The sequence below is a fragment of the Lycium barbarum genome, chromosome 4 (assembly GCF_019175385.1).
Source record: "Lycium barbarum isolate Lr01 chromosome 4, ASM1917538v2, whole genome shotgun sequence".
Classification (NCBI taxonomy): domain Eukaryota; kingdom Viridiplantae; phylum Streptophyta; class Magnoliopsida; order Solanales; family Solanaceae; genus Lycium; species Lycium barbarum.
In genome coordinates, this window is record NC_083340.1 from 15,924,692 (window position 1) to 15,942,397 (window position 17,706).

General features: G+C 34.1%; 2 protein-coding genes across 6 annotated transcripts; one reads left to right on the top strand and one right to left on the bottom strand.

Moving 5' to 3' along the window:
* Positions 1 to 694: 694 nt before the first annotated feature.
* Positions 695 to 5,583, bottom strand: LOC132635358 (probable xyloglucan endotransglucosylase/hydrolase protein 30). The gene is made up of 4 exons (XM_060351718.1): positions 5,054 to 5,583; positions 4,849 to 4,949; positions 3,943 to 4,151; positions 695 to 1,408 (listed from the first exon to the last, which is right to left on the bottom strand). The coding sequence occupies exons 1-4, from the start codon at positions 5,271 to 5,273 to the stop codon at positions 838 to 840; spliced, it is 1,101 nt and encodes a 366-aa protein (XP_060207701.1). The 5' UTR covers positions 5,274 to 5,583; the 3' UTR covers positions 695 to 837.
* A 3,616-nt stretch (positions 5,584 to 9,199) lies between these two features.
* LOC132635360 (disease resistance protein RPV1-like) lies at positions 9,200 to 17,662 on the top strand. Of its 5 annotated transcripts, none has more exons than XM_060351720.1 (6): positions 9,200 to 10,148; positions 11,921 to 13,016; positions 13,097 to 13,522; positions 13,624 to 14,574; positions 14,660 to 15,186; positions 16,620 to 17,662. In XM_060351720.1, exons 1-5 carry the CDS (start codon positions 9,679 to 9,681, stop codon positions 15,176 to 15,178), a joined length of 3,462 nt encoding a protein of 1,153 aa, XP_060207703.1. In that variant the 5' UTR covers positions 9,200 to 9,678; the 3' UTR covers positions 15,179 to 15,186; positions 16,620 to 17,662. The 5 variants fall into 5 exon arrangements, with proteins under 5 accessions (XP_060207703.1, XP_060207702.1, XP_060207704.1 ...); XM_060351719.1 differs by having other exon boundaries at positions 16,636 to 17,662; XM_060351721.1 differs by having other exon boundaries at positions 16,801 to 17,662.
* Positions 17,663 to 17,706: the final 44 nt, after the last annotated feature.

The window sequence follows — 17,706 nt, forward strand, 5'->3', positions numbered from 1 at the left end:
TGTAAGTTACCGCGTTTCTTGATGACTATGTACATATTTCCAATACAACGGTGATTGAAACTTATTTAACTCCAATTGTGTATTGATGATATGATTCTACAGGGGTTCAAGAAGATTGGACATCAAAAATTGGAGTATGAAAACTATTGGTTTCAAGCGGGGAAAAAACACTTGCTGACTAACATAAAGAGGCGACACTAAAGTCTGAAGAAAGATTTTAATCAAGAAACTAATTACTATTCTGGAGTAGAGGAAGAGCTGAGGAGCCAGAGAGATATCAAGGATACATTGAAGTTAGAAATCGAGAAGCTGAAGGAGAGACGATACAATATGGCTAAAAGTATCGCCTCTTTGAAGGAATACTTGAAAAATTCAGAAGCCGAGTCCATGAAACTTCTCTGTTTTCTGGCAAAAGCAGTTAAACAAGCGAAGCGTGATGTGGAAGTTAGAGATATATTCACGAGGAAACCTAGAGTAGAGGATACATCAGGAAGTAGCAAAAGCTCGGGGAACATCATGTAAGCGAGTTCCTATGAATGGGCAAAGTAAGGCACTCCCGTACTTTTTTCGATTATTATGAGTAGATAGTCACACTATAATGTGAATAAAACAAGAAGTCATTGGGATGAACATAAAGTGACAATACACGTAGTGAAGAAAACCAAGAAAATCATTGTAAAAATAGTGAACGCTGTTTTTGCTCTTCAACCAACCACCACATAGATATTTATACCACTCATGTAATACTAATCTCTTTGATACACCACCAACTAATAGGAGTATAATATTTTTTACAAACCATAATATTCACCTTGTATACCTTAATTATACAAATTATTACATTGCAGCAGCAGAAGCACGTTGGCCAGACTTTGATGAACTACCACCACCAGCCACCCTATTCCGCCGCCTAGAGCTCCGTCCCGGACGGTGTTTCCTATGGCCGTGGCTACCACCAAACTTCATCTTTTGCCTAAGCCTTCCACTGTCCTTAAACAAGTCCCTTTCAGACTGAGCAATCACACATTCTGGTGGTGGCACAGGGTACCTAAGGTTATCATAGCAATAAGAATAGTACATGTATCTTTCTCTAAAGAATTTCATGGATTTTCGCCTTTCAGGTGTGATGTTAGAGTAATTTTTAGCAAGTAATTTTGCAATCCTATCAGTGCAATTTGTAGACGAAATTTGTTCAATTGGATCTACTATGCAGCCTTCAAGAACTAAGTCTTTAAGCTCTGTTGCAAAAGGCTCATGTTTGTAGTCCACTTTAGCTTTGCCACCATTTGTAGCCCAAGATGATGCATCCCAAATTGTGGCATATAAAGACATTGGCTTTGATGGAAAGTCCCCTCCCATTGCTGGATGGCGATTTACTTCTCTAATTGGTGTCTCATCAATGTAAAATCTGTGAGAAAAAGGAAACAAAACCAAGGTTTTTGGGGTTAGTTGAAAGACTCAAAAATGGAAAAAACAAGTCTTTTACCTCTTGATAATCAGTTTAACTTCTATAACTATTAGCCTTATGTTGCTCGAACTTTTCAAAAAAGTTGACGGGTGCGTGTGGGATTCTCTAAAAATAGTTCATGTTTTGAGGATCCGATACGGTTTGGGGTAATATTTTTGGAGAGTTCGAGCAACATAAATTATAGGTAACTGCTTATAATAAGTGTAACTAGATATTTGAAAAATATAGCAAACAATATGTAAGCAACAAGTTAAATTACACTTGGTGTGCAAAAATTCTTCACGATGTCAATATATATAAGTTTAATCCTCTGATAATCATGCAATTTCAATCCTTTGATAATTATCACGTGATTGTCTCAACATCTTATGCAACTAAAAAGGCAATACAATCTTCAACAAGTTGAGGAAAAATGTACACAAATTAATGTTGTGAATTTGAGCCCCCGTCTTCCAAATGATCTGTCTATATATATATATATTGAAGGTCTATGAATAATTTGTTTGACAACTTTCTGGTAATGTGCAACTGTAAAGGGGACTTTTTTAAAAAAAAAAAAAAAAAAAAAAACTGAAATCATTCATTATGATTAATTCAATAAGTTAAAGAAAATAATCAAGAAAAGAAAATAGAAGCAAGTTGTCAATTACTTATCTAAGATACTTCTTTAATGGTTTTCCAAATCTAGATTATATTGGAAAAATCACCAAATATTTCACTATGGATTTTACTCACTCCCAAGTATAGGAAGCATATCAAAATATTTAGGAAGAGTAATATTGACACATATCTACCAAGATTGTTGAATGATTAGCTGACACTAAGAGCTTGAATATCAAATAAACAAATCTATGCCTTATTGTGAATATCAAATCGCAAGTCATTTTTTCAAGAATCATACTCAATAAGGAAGAGTTAGGGCAATAATCATCCTCAACTTTTTAAACAACTTGCTAACTTTATCTCAGAAAAAGATGACAAAACAGTTCAAAATAGGCCACTATCATATCTTCAGGAAAGATAACTAAACCTCCCATGTAATTAGCGGGAGATTTTGTTTTGTAATTCATTAATTATATTAGTTTGATAATATGACCGTTTTCACATGATGATATCAGTAAAAGATAACACAGAAAACCTTGCAGGTAGGATCATTTTTGTGGGTTCAAATTTTCTTTATAAAGCATTCTTCTTTTTTGGTTGAATTACAACATTCAGTTGGGCATATCAGTAAAAATTTGTGGCAATGTATAACTAAAAACTTGTTACTAGTGAGTGCACTCCAAAGAATTTTAGGCAAACTACAGTAAATAAGAGTAATAAGTTCCAAAGTCATGACTTATTGACCTTTTTTAAAGAATAGACAAACTCTTTAAGCGTGTACATATACAATTAGTGCAAATGTCATTTGGAAAACAGCCAATCACGCCAGTTTTCCAGCTTTAAAGAATTTTGCTAGAAAAAGGAAAAAGTAACTACAGTAGTTGCATTACCATATAACGTGCAATTAGAACTTTATACCCTTTTAGAAGATTATTCACTCTCATTAATTAATGATCTAATCAACAATTTACTGCATTTAATTATTTGCATCAGCTGATCCAATAATTAATGTAACAACTTTGGCATGTAATGATCACCCCTTTCCACCAAAGGGAAAAACAAAAATATGAAAAGAAAACTGCAGAGAAAAAATTAGTTTTACTAAATTAACTTTCAGAAAAGACCAACTATATGGCAATAAACTACCTAAAAGCAGAAGCTAACCATTATCTTATTCAACAAAAAAGCAGTAATAGTAACAAAATAATTTTAGTGTCAAACTTTTTTGAAAACGAGTCCAAATCTTTCTTCCTTAGAAATTTCTCTCTCCGCGTTAGGCCAAAAAGTATGGACAATACCATTTACAACAATTTTCTTGCTGCCGCATGCTAGCTTTTCACAACTAAGAGAATTATTCTATTAAAAGGAAAAAAGATAACCATCAAGAATCGTCATGCCACGAATGAGATTCCTTCACTCTTAATCAAAGGTTTCGGATTTGACTTTGGAATAAAGAAACTTCTAGTAGAAAGTATCACTTGGTTAAATAGGCTCTATGCGGTGCAAATTTAAATTATCGACTAGAGAGTTCAGGATACCAATTAGTGATACCAAAAAAATAACCCGAGTCGGTTTGGCGTAGTTTAAGCAGTTTCAAGTGAATGAATACTCCGAGATAGAACGAGAGAATTTGAATTTGATTAATTCAACTTATAAAACTTTAGAACAATTAGAAAATTACAAAAACGAAACGATTCAGTTTGAACACCCGAGGGAATAAATATCAAGCAATAAAAAGCATTTAAGTGTTGAAGCCATTGATTCTATAAATAATCAGTCATATATCTGGAGAGAAGTGCTAAAACTGATAATAAATAAGAGAGAACAAGAAATATAATTAGGAAAAAGATTTAAAAATATAAGGTGCTTACATGATGTTTTTGGGGGTCCAAAGAATGCTGTACTGATGGAACTCCTTGCTTGGATCAAACCACATTCTATATCTCTCTTCTCTGCCACGGCTAACGCTGCCATTTCCATACAAGTTAGTCTGAAATCTCCATGGCTGCCCATTCACATTCCCCAAAAACTCTATATCTAACTCGTCATGATTCTTCTCAAATGTGTCCGCATTTGACGTCTGCATACATCCACATTCAATCAAAATTCAATAAGTATATGCCACTCTTATGAAAAATACAACATATTGCGGAAAACAAAAAGAAAGCCCAGTGCACTAAGCTCTCTAACTATGGATAAAGTCCAAGAAAAGGTCGGGCACATTAGGAACATTTTTGCAACAACAGTATTAAGAATTTATTTTTAAGTATTGTTATTTTTCACGTGCAAAATAAGATATTAAGGTAGTTTGGTGCATGAAGCATCCAACATTCACACAGGGTTTGGGGAAGGCTCTGCTGGCTGATGTAGGTATCAATGGCTAATTCCACGACTGATTAAGCTCGTGAGCTATAGGTCACACGAAGACAACTTTAACGTTGCATCAAAGCTCCCTTCCAAAATATATATACATGTAACTATCACTTATTTTAAATTCCAATTAACAATAGAAAAGTTCAGCACGATGCAACAATAGTCAAACTACATGCATTCTCATACAACTCTTTCTCATCCAAGATAACAAATGGGCTTCTTCCTTAAAAGAAAAATTCAGGACATGGACATGCATATATTAATTATGACTAAAATAGGTAGTCAAAATAAGGGTTCTTAAACAATACTTATCTCAAACAATATCTTATGCATACATAAAAAACTATACACATACAAAAACATGCATATATTAATAGGAGTATTAATCTTTCTTAGATACTTACATAAAAAGCGACAACGATGCCTGCAGTATATATGGCCGGCAACTTAATACTAGCGCTAAAAAATCCATAATTGTAATATTCCGTTGAAATCACACCAGACCCTGAAAATAAAATAAATTTACATCAATATACATAGAAATTGTCAATATTACATATATGTATTTATGAAAATAAAAATAATATTGGAAAAAGGTTAATGAATTACCTGAGAAACGATTAAGGAGGAGACGAAAACTTGTATCATCAGGAGATCTTTCAATATTGAAATCACTAAAAAGGGGTGAATATCCTTGTTCAAATGTGATGGTTGACAGATTAAATGCCTTGGTAGTGGTAGCTGTTGCCACGGGAAAAATGTATAACAATAAAATTAGAGAGAAGGGTGTTAATGATTTTGATAGAGATGAAAGAACTCGATAATCCATAACTTCTTTTTTTTTTTGGTTTTGTAATTGTATCTATGAATTTTTTATTTTTGGTTTTTTAATATGTATGTTGGGTTCCTCTGTTCTACCTTATATATATAGTTCTCTTCTCTTCTGTTTTTTTTTTTTTTTCTCTTCTTTGGATTCTTGGTTTCATAAAGATTTATACTTGGAAACAGAATATGCAGCCATGAAGAGGAAACAAGAGAGATTTGGCAGGTTTCGGTTTTGAAGGATACAATTACGGAATAATCCTCGTGGTTGGGGATTACTTACTAGATTGCCACGAGAATTTTTTGTTTTTGTTGTTTTTTTGAAGAAAAGCAAATTATGAATTTGGGGGAAAAATATATATGAAAGAGAGTTCAACTCAATATTAGTCAAGTTAATTTGTCTTTTGTCCAGGAAAAAAGTGTAAAGAATTCTTATGATTATTAGATTAAGTTGATTTATAATAACTCTTAATTAGTATCAAACTCAATACGATAAATTAAAGAATAGGGCCTGTATGATCTCTTACTACAACAAAATTAAAATATAGTAATATTCTATTTTTTTTTTAATACTAATAACAGTATATATAACTTTGAATCGGGACTATATTGGCATGTAGGTGACGTATGCAGGTTCCTAATATGAAAAACAAATGGGGCAATTTGCAGGATTGCCCTTCGCTGGAGGTGGTCTTTAATTTTTATCCCTCAAAATTGTGGTCTTTAAATTCTGCCTACACAGGCAGAATTTGCATGGGCAGAAATTTTGCTTGTGCTCATGCAAATTCTGCCTATTTGGCCTTAAGGCAGAATTTGCATGGTAGGCAGAGAATTTTGCAACCTCTGCCTCGCGAAAATTCTGCCTTGCAATTTATTTTTATTTTTACTAAGCTGGGGTTCAAACCCACAACTTCAGAATGTTAGGCGAGGGGCAATACTTAAAGACCACCAATTTGAAGGGCAAAAATTAAAGACCACCCCAAATGAAGGATATATGCATATGGACAACTCAAAAGGAAAGCAACATTAGATTAAGTAAATAGGGGTTTGGCTATGCGATATGAAATCATGATTTCATATTTTAATTTAAAATCAGTATTTATTTATGTAATTTGCACAAAATTTCAACCTCAACTTCATATCATGATTTCAAATCCCAAATTCTCTAAAAAGGTATGATTTGGGATTTGAAATCATGATTTCTAATTATTTTAAATGTAAAATGTGACCCATAAATTTATATTTTGTAAAAATAGATCTATAAGTTGGTAAATATATTTACCAACCATTTATATCAAATATTATAAGATCTGCAAGTTGGTAATATATTTATAACAAATTTACTCTTACCAATTGCATTTACTTACACAACTCATGTTCAATTTTTATTTTATTTTATTGAATTAAAGTCCAATCACTTGATGTTGTATTTTTTTAAAAGGCCTTCTAATACTGTATTATTTTTGTAATGAATTACGATTTGCTCATTCGGTAAGATTGTATAAGAATTGATTTTCGCAACTTGTGGGTTTTTTATGTCTATGAAAAAATACAACTTAAGAAACTCAAATTGTATGTAAGCTAAATTTCAACTTCAAATCATCATGATTTCAGATCACTGATTTCAAATCATGTCCAGACGGCTCCTAAGTTGAGGTGAATTGTACTGTTTCGAGTTCTGATCTCAATATTAATCAAGTTTATCTTTTGTCCACGAAAAAAGTGTAAAGAATTCTTATATTAATAGATTAAGTTGATTTACAATAACAACTACTAACTCTTCGTATCAAACTCAATAAGGTAATATAAAGAATAGGGTATGATCTCTTACTATAAAAACATTAAATTACAGTAATATTCTATTTTTTTTTAATACTAATAACAGTATATGTTAAAATGGGACTATATGGGCATGTAGGTGGTGTATGTAGGTTCCTAATATGAAAAACAGAAATATGCAAAGTTGCAAACGGACAACTCAAAAGGAAAGGAACGTTGAGTGTTGTTTGTGTTAGTGTGTACTGTGTAGGCACGAGTTTCCTAATACGGAAGGGAGAGCTGCAAATGTGCAATTGAAAAGGAAAGCGCCATCAAGTGCTGTTTGTATTTATACACAAGAATGAGTTTGAGGAAATTGATGGTTAATTTCCTCGGCAAATATCAATCTCTAAATCAAACAAGTTAAACTAACAGCATGGTTGCTTCATTGTTCAGGAAAGATGAAGCTTAATACTGATGTTAGTGTGAAGACATCATAAATAGTTTATTATGCACATTATCACCTTAATTTATGACTTCATCATGAGAATAAATTAGTATACTTTAGTGTAATTACGTGGTGCAGCAAGTTTGTATATATGTTTTGTGCATTCACTATGCAGGGTATTTTCTTTTTTTTCGGTTGATCATTTGCCAGCAAATAATAGGTAGGAGTACTTTTTAATTTGTCTTAATAGTTTTATGTAGAAAGACCAACAGAAATGCACTATAAATATGTATCAATTTCTAATGTAAACTTTTTTTTTTTTGGGTCAAGGAGCAATTAGTGTAGACAGCCTATATTAGACGTTGAAACTTTCGGTAAAGGAACTCGTCATCTCTTCACCTCGAGTGACTTTTTTTTTTATGTAAACAATATTTATATTAATACTTACTGTACGTCATAAGTCACTATGAATCGGAGTCCAAGTTCTTAGCTGAAATTTTTCTAACAAAAGTAATTTCTAGTTTGTCTGCGCCCACGGCTTCTTCAACCAACAAAGGAGGAACTGCCATATATATAACACACTATACAAGAGCCAAAATGAATTTGTCAGCTACTTGTATTCATATATGCAGCTAAACACAGAACGGATGAGTTATTTGGTAATGTTACATTCTTCAATTTGTGTGATTAGTTGTAAAACTTAACTTCAGTATATATCGTCACACTTTTGTCCAAACTTTTGAAGCATCGACTTATTTCATTGGGCATAGAGCAAATTCAATATGTAAAACAGAAGAAACACTTATTCTAGAAAATGATTAAAATATTGATCATTTGGTATAAATCCGTGTTTTGAAACAGCAAATCGAACACCGAAAAGACTAATACGTTATTGGTCGTGTCAGGGGACCAACGTCAAATTGGTGAAAAAGTAAAAGGACAAAAAATTAAAGGGACACCAAAGTCAATGTGGACAAAGCTCAACCTCGTAAAATGTGGTTAGTGGAGGACATTTTAGTTAACTTCTCAATTTGTCAAAAAGATTGTAAAAAGAAACTACCTTTATAGAGTTTGCAAGTATATGATTTTAATATGTTACAATCCATTAATTGTGATGATAAAAGAGCTCTCTACCGAACCATTGAAAACCAGGATTAGCTTATATCTTATGAAAATATACTAGTGAGTTTGAAAGGCAATCCGTGGAAAAACTTCAAATAACTCAGTATATAAGACCCATACAGAATAATCGAAAATCCAAACTGAAACCGAACCGTGAATTATAAAAAAAAAAAAACGAACTGAACTAATTTCAGGTGAATTTCTCAAATGATCACTCAACTTAGATGAATTTATCTACTAAAGTCACTTATCTTTATTTTGTAATAACAAAGCCACTTAACTATTCTTTTGTTTCCAAAAAGTCACACCGCCAGAAAAGTCACCTTGAAATTTCATTTAAATTTTAAACATTTTCTTATATAGAATGTTACTGGAAAATCTTATTTTATGTAGTACATTTTTCTTTTTTATTCTGTTCTAAAAAGAATGTCATATTTATATTTAGTAAAAAATTTAACTTTATGAAATGATTTACAGTCATACAAATATTTAAGGTTTGTTTTGGATCATAAATTTTAAAAGTTATCTTTTTTCTTTAAATTTCATGCATAGTCAAATAGTGCCAAATAAATTGGGAAAGAGAGAGTAATACAAAACACATTTAGAGCCCGTTTGGATTGGCTTATAAGTTGGCTTATAAGCTGTTTTTAGCTTTTTTGAGTGTTTGGCTGACCAGCTTAAAGTCATTTTGTGTTTAAAATAAGCTCAAAAAAATAATTGAGTCAATTTGACTTAACTTATCTAAAGCAGCTTATAAGCTGAAAACAACTTATAAGCCAAAAAAAATAAGTTGGGCTACCCCAACTTATTTTTTTTGACTTATAAGCTGTTTTCAGCTTAAAGCCATAAGCCCATCCAAACAGGCTCTTAGTATAATCCACCACCTTCTTAATGCACAAGACAATTAATTAATTGTCTTAAAATTTAATATCATTTTGAGTGGACCTCTGTCGTTGACATGACCTGACTCCGATCTACAACTGTTTGACTTGGAAACAATTATGCAGAGAACCTCACAATTTACACAAGCTGATTTACCCTTTGATTCACTCCCAACTTTTTTTACATATTCATCTCCAGCTACATGTCAATGGAGCAACCTGTGAAACAATCATCTTCAACCCATCAAGTGTTGTTGAGTTTTAGAGCACAAGACACTTGCATGGCTTTCACTGACCACCTTTACAGTGCATTAGTTCAAGCTGGCATTCAAACACTGAAGGACACAACAAGAATAGAGCAAGCAATCCGAGAGTCCAAGGTTTCACTGATTGTCTTATCCCAAGGATATGCCTTGTCTCAATCATGTCTTGACCAGCTTGATGTGATTATGAAGCATAAGGAGAAATTGTATCGTACGGTTGTACCAGTGTTCTATGATGTGGATCCTTCTGATGTTAGGAAACAGAAGGGAAGGATTGGGGAAGCATTAGCTTTGCATGAAAAAGACTTGAAACTAGAAAGCAGTGGAAGGGAAAGGGTTGAAAGATGGAGGGAAGCACTTGCTAAAGTTGCTGACTTGGGGGGAATGGTCTTACAGAATCAAGATGATGGGTATATTTCTTTCTTCTTCTTGGTCAGATCTTGCTCTTCTTTTTACTATTTTAATTTTGTTCTTTCTGGAACCCCTTAAACAAGGAAAGAGAAATCCCAGGGAACATTATAAAGTCGGAAATTGAAGTTGAGAAAAGTATGTTATACAAAACATCCATGAGATGACACCTTTATTTATTTGGTTCAATACTTGTGTTAAATGATTAAGGAGAGAGGAATTGCATCCACCCAATACATTCCTTTGGTGGGAGAAGACCAGAGGCTGATCTTGTGAAGGAGCTACGGGTTCATCACTTGAGAAATTTTCTTTTACTATGTTCTAGAATGATTTATATTAGTATTACAAAGTTTATTTGTTTCTTTGGGGAAAATCAAGATTTTCGCGGTTTTTGTCCTTAATGGTCTTTCACATAAATTTTGGTGTTAATCTCTTTTTATGTTGTTGTTCTTTTCCAATATTATTCATGTTTTTCTTTGGTTAAGAAGATGCTTATGTAACTTAGGTAATCTCTGAATTGTAACTATTCTAATAATTCAAATAACAAAGTTAATCAATAGGAGGAGGGCAAAACCATAGTAGCTTTGGCTTAGATTCTATATATGTATTAAGAAAAACCATTAAATAAGTACAAAAAAATAGAATTCGGACCCAATAAATTTGAGGGATGTAGTAGAATTTCAAATCCGAACCCACAAAGTTAAAATCCTGGATCCACCTCGGTAGAAGACACCTTTGGTGCTTATAAAAGGTTTGCAACATGCGCCTACATGTGACCATTTCATCTAATAGTTTGAATTATTAGATCTATATGAGACAATTTATCAATTTAATGCGGGTCTCAAAGCACCCCAGACGTGCAGCTAAATTTTCCTGACCAAACATGTGGAAACATTTTTATTGATGGGTGGGGTGAGAGTTGAACGAGGATGATCTCTATGAGCTTTGGTGCCATATTGAATTATGTGAACCACCCCATCTAGGATCTTAATGTTAGAGAAGGAACTCTCTTATTTGCTAGTTTAAGGTTGCAACCAAAGAGAAACATGGGAAGAATAAATAGTATGAGCAATTGGAACACTCTTTTAGAAGCCTTCAATTTATTACTACTCCCTCCGTCCCATACTAAGTGTCATCTTAGCCAAAAACACGCATATTAAGAAACTAATAATGCAATGTAAAGTTTACTAAACTACCCTTATATAATAAAAATAAATTATTTTTCCCTTTTGATTAGAGCATACATGAAAAGTAAGCCTTTTAACATTGGAAATCCAACAATACCAAGTTTCTATGTGCTTTTTGTCTTGAATACATAAATTTGTCAGTTTTTGTCTAAGGGCAAAGTAGGAAAAAACTTGTCAATATATGCATTGGTTTCCTAAGGTGACACTTATTATGGGACACAAAACTTTGGCTAAGGTGACACTTATTGTGGGATGGAGGGAGTATTATTTATGTAATCTGATTTTCCTTATATTGACATTTTATGAACATATGCTTTATACATCTCGATTATCATATTAATGGCTGCACAACCTCTTTGATGATAAATTAACTGTATTTTGACAATTCATGTATGCTATATATGTTTCAATCAAGATGTGCTTAGCTGAATCATACTGATGATTTCCCTTATTACCTTCTGCCCTGATCGAAAAGAGTATATTGCATAATAAGGAACCTAGCTCAGTCATCATTCGTGGACTGAAATATTTTACATGCAATTCAGTTCTACCTCACTTTTCTTATTTATTGTCATTGAAATGTACAGGCATGAGTCGAAATTTATTCGAAAGATTGTTAATGTGGTCACAAATAGAATAAGTCGGACAGAATTGTATCTTGCACCTCACCTAATTGGCATAAAACGCCGGGTTGAACATATTAACTCGTGGCTGCAAGATGGATCAATTAATGTAGGCCTATTGGTTGTCTGCGGGATGGGTGGCATAGGGAAGACCACCCTGGCCAAATTCATCTACAATTCAAACTTTGATGTTTTTGAAGGCAGCAGTTGTGTTCTTAACATTAGAGAAGTTTCCGAGCAACCTAATGGTTTAGTTAAGTTGCAGAAGCAAATACTTTCTGACATTCTAAAAAGAGAGAAGGAAAGAGTATCATGTGTTGATGAAGGAATTGTAAAGATTTCGGATGCCGTAAGTGCAAAAAGAGTCCTACTTGTTCTTGATGATCTGGATGACTCTAATCAAGTAAATGCAGTTTTGGGGATGAAAAGTTCATTTTACCCAGGAAGTAAAATAATCATCACAACCCGACAGGAGCGTATTCTAACTCCTCGCCTAGTTGACAAGGTGTATAGCGTTGAGACACTAAGCAGTAATGAATCCTTAGAGCTCTTCAGTTGGTATGCCTTCGGAAAACCACATCCTGTAGAGGGTTTTCTTAAGTATTCAAATGAAGTAGTGAAACGGTGTGGAGGAATTCCACTTGCACTGAGAGTTTTGGGTTCTTCCCTGGCAGGACAAAATCTTGATGTATGGCAAAGTACAATAGAAAAGTTGAAAGTTGTTCCTAATAATCGGATTATTGAACTGCTCAAAATCAGTTATGAATCTCTAGAAGATGATGATAGGATTCTATTCCTTCATATAGCTTGTTTCTTTGTCTGGGAGGATAAAGATTTTGCTGTCAAAATACTAGATAAATGTGAACTTTTCACTATAGTGGGGATCCAGAACCTTATTGATAGAGATCTCTTGTCAGTACTTTCGGGTAAGCTCGTCATGCATCAACTGATTCAAGATATGGGTAGAGAGATTGTTCGCCAGCAGTCATTTGAGGAGCCAGGGAGGCGTAGTAGACTGTGGCATCATAGAGAATCTTTATACGTATTGAAAAACAAAACTGTAAGAATGTTAATCACTAGTTTCTTTCTTTAAAACATGTATACGCTTTTCTCATAGATGTCTTTTTCGTTTTCTATAAGGGTACAGAAACAATTGAAGGCATCATTCTTGACAGAAATATGATTAAAGATCACGGGAAAATCAGGATAACATCTAGTGAAATTTATGGCAAAAAACGCAAGCTGGAAGAATTTCTGAATAACTCTCAAAGATGTCGACCGGAACAAAGTTGGATGTCCATTTTCTCAAGTCATACCATGGACGCCGTGGAAGTTCCAAATGAAGATTTGGTAACTGATGCATTCATCCCAATGCGCAAGCTAAGATTTCTATTACTTAGCAACATACAACTTTCTGGATGTTACAAGAAATTTCCCAAGAAGTTAAGATGGTTGTCTTGGCATTGCCTCCAGTTAGAATCCCTACCAAGTGACATTCCATTGGAAAGCCTTGTCGCATTAGATCTTCGATACAGCAGCTTAAAACAGCTTTGGAAAGGACCAAAGGTACTTTATCCGATCACTTTGTCATCATCTATTCCAGCATTGTTTTTGAAGTCATCAATTGGCATCTAACATGTCTTTTCATTTCTTTGTTCCATTCATAGTTACTCAGATGTCTAAAGTTTCTCAATCTCAGCCACTCTTATCAGCTTAGAAGATCACCTGATTTTTCAGAACTTCCCAATCTTGAACAATTAATCCTTGAATACTGTACAAATCTAACAGAGATAGATGACTCTATCGGATATGTAGAGGGACTCACGCTGTTGAACCTTAATGGTTGTACAAAGTTGAGGAGGATTCCAGAAAGTGTTTGCATGTTAAAGTTTCTGGAGACCCTTGATATTTCTGGTTGCTCTAATCTTGAATATGCGGCCATGGATTTGCCAGGCGAGCTTTCTGACGGAATCCGAACAAACCAAATAATAACTACCAAACATGTCCGACCATGGCATACCATCTTGTGGTCCTGGCTGAGGAAGGAGAAAATATGTTGTAGAATTTCCCCAATCAGTTTTCCAGCCTCACTAGTTACTTTGAGACTTTCTGACTGCAATCTAGGTGATAATGCATTTCTCCATGTTGATTGTAGCATGCTCAACTTTCTGAAAGACTTGGATTTGAGCGAAAATCCAATTTCCTGTCCCCCAGAGAGCATCATGCATCTTAGCAGGCTTGAAAACCTTTCACTAAATTCGTGTACAAGGCTAAAATCAATCAGTGAAATTCCAAATGGTGTCGATATAGTGGATGCAACTGATTGTATATCCTTGGAGAGAGTATGTGGCCTACCTAGTTCATGTGGCGTACTTTACCTAAATTGTGCTAATCTGGTTCAGATGGATCCTTATTTCAAGTTAGAACCTCTTGAAAATGTTAATGAAGAAATTTTCAGATATTTGAATCTGTCAAACTTGGAACTGATTAGAAATGTTGCTTTTAGATTAAGATTCGACATTGAGAAATTGCATTCAAATGCAAAGGGATTTCCAAAATTCGTCCAAAATGATATGGATAAAATACAACGTCTCCCACCTAAGAGGCTTCCAGCTCAGGTATTCTTATTTGTTTCTATGTAAACTGTAGCATATTTTATGTGGATATGCTAATAATGCAACTGCTTAAATTTTATTGACTCAGGGATTTTACTGCAACGGCATCTTCTCCACATTCTTGTTGAGCGAACACATGCCAAGTTGGTTTAACACTAAGTTAAGTGTGCCTTTCCATACATCATTTACGGTAACTAATCCTGATAATCATCGAGTTCGTGGCTTAAGCTTTTGCTTGGTGTATACATGTTTGGAGAGTACGGAAATTGTAAGTGAGGGATTTTTACCGTGCATTTCAATCAATAACTTGTCGCGAAGAATGAAGTGGAGGCAAGATCCTTTGTTCCTGGGTATTCCTGAAGGTGAGGAGAGGATGATGTGGTTAAGTTATTGGGATATTGGAGATTCATTGCAACCCGGTGATATTATTGAGGTTTCAGCCAGTGTGGGATATGATAAAAAACGTTTCAGTATCAAGGAGGTTGGGATGAGAACTATATTCCTGGATGAACAACAAGACTGGAATAAAGAATCAGCTTTTGAAGTTGAAGAGTTTCCAAGGCTGTGTCATCAGAATTTGCTCCTTGCCAGAGTCTTCCCAAAATGATGCGAAAGGTAAGTAAATGATTAGTAAGATGTTAGAATAGTGTTTTGGTGTCTGATTTCAACTTCTTAATATTTGTTCATATTTCACTTAGTAGAAAGAATAATAGCATTTCGTCTCTTCACTGGACAGTGAGATGGAAGTGCAGATTTTTTCCTGTTTTTGTTAACATAATACTACCTCTTCTTAAAACATAGGAAGCAAAAAAAAAAAAAAAAAGGAGAACAGAAAAATAAAGAGCTCAGCGTTCTGAAACATGCTATAAGGTAGCACAGTGTTTGAATTTGTTTGTCCTCTTTTTCCATTTTGTGCTAAATGATCACCTTCTTATAGTGCAAAAGTATTGCTCTTACACTTCCTCACTTCTGAAGCTATGAATCTTTAAGAGGCTCGATGCTATCACCATTATACTTTTGTTACAACTTAATTGTCATTCTCTTTTACTCTTTGAAGGTTCTCATCAATTTACTCTTCAAAGATTAATATGACTAATTCTTTGTTAGAAAGCACTTGCACATGCATCGAAGTTAGTTAATTTAAATTTAGCTGGAGAATTATTCACGAATTGAGGTGATTTAAGTTTGTTTCTTTTTCTTTTTCTTTTTCTTACATTAATATTGAATCTTTACTATGAATTCGAAGGGTTTTATTCTAATATTTGATGTTTCTTATTTTTCACGCTTTTAGGAATGACTTGTAATGCCATCATGTTTACATGTGAGGTAGTAAACCGTCTTTGATATTTACTTAACATATGATTCAAGTGATAAAAAATTTCGTAAACATAATAACACATGTTCTGGACTTATTTTTTGGTGCATGCATCGGGTGGGCAAGTGTTACTTTTTGAAGGTAATTTGATTGTTGAATTTAGATGACTCGAATATTGGTGTTCGTTTCAAACAGGAACAAAAATTACTCTATTTACCAAAAAAAATATTACTCTATGTGTCTCGTTTATATTTAACAATGCTGCATTTAAACTTCTAAACATACCTATCGCTTAGAAATAAAAATTGTTGCAGGATCTATGGGTGTTGATTAATGCCTAAGGAGTAGTCTTTGCAATAATTAAAACTTTCCAGTATTTGTTTTTCTGCATGTCAACAAATTTGAGGAGTGTTGTGGAGTTCATAGAGAAAAAATGACCTACTTTAGTTAAGGACTTGAAGGTTCCAAGGGGAAGTATAAGGAGATTTTGAACAAGTATCTAGTTCAAACTAGCATTTCCCAGATGTAATAGTACATAGCAATAGAGAATCTATTTGATTATTTTTTCAATAGAATCTATCAGATATCAAATATCCTTATTTTAGCAATAGTAATTTATTTTACACCCTACTCTAATCTATGCTGCCATCAAATTCATTGTCTTGTTACATTACTGCCTGACGCAGACCTATTCAACCATATCCGCGACAATCTTAGCTAAAATCTAGCAAAGTTGACATTTATTGCAGATCGAACTTGAACAATACCCATCAGAGTGAATCTGGAAAATTCTGGGGGGAAAAGTCACGAAATGATGTTCAGAACTTTAAAGAGTTTTAATGGTGGCACTGTAATAATTACAAATTAAAATAGTTCTTTTACTCTGGAATGTGTTCTTGGTGGAATTGGATCAGTTGTTGGCTCTCAAGCCTTGGAAATTCATTCAGAATGCTGATATGTTGCCGTAGGACGATGGATTGGTCACTGATGAAGTGTTGAATATGAGGGGAAACTCAAAAAGAAATTCAGAGTTTCTTCTGAGATTTACTGAAGCTAAGAGCGATTGTTGTGAGACACAGTGAGAGTATAGACAGAGATGGATTTTCTGCAACAGCGAGGGATCAGGTGAGCTCGTTCCAATTGAGTCATTGGGTTAGCAGCAGCTAGTGCAGGGAAAGCCATTGAGTCATCATGCTGTTGACTGTCACAAATAGTTAAGATTCCTCACAGACTACTCAAAGAAAGGAGGAAAACACCCTCTTTTTGCTGCCGAACCAGATTCGACTTCAGTTTATATGGCCTTTCAACTTCTGTCTAAGTGCTGATCCATTATACACCAGTTGCCATTGAGCTGAGATATCTTGCTGATGAAATGAACTGTTGTTACCAATGACGACAAGATGCTTGCACTTTCAATTCTATTGCAGAGACCACAATGTGCTCGAGGCTGAAAGTCGTCATACAAGGCAGTGATTTAGGGAGTCTATGCTCAGGAATGGAGCTACATGGTCCAAAGGGGATTCTTCAATGGAATACCATTTGTCTTAGATTTATACTGTCCTCAAGTACACTAAATCTTTTGCATATAAGTTCATGGGATGATGCACTTGTTCAAATACCTGCATATGTAATGTTGAGCTTTCTGTTGAAGGGCCTCATGGCCATTAGTCCACTATTTAAAGTATGTGACAGGTGGCATATGAGTTTTCCATTTCATAGCTATATTGAACAATATTCTCCAACTGATTAATGATAGCAAGCCATGTCTGCCTATAAGTATTCTGATTGCGAGGCTTGTGAAGAAAGAAAAAAATATTAAT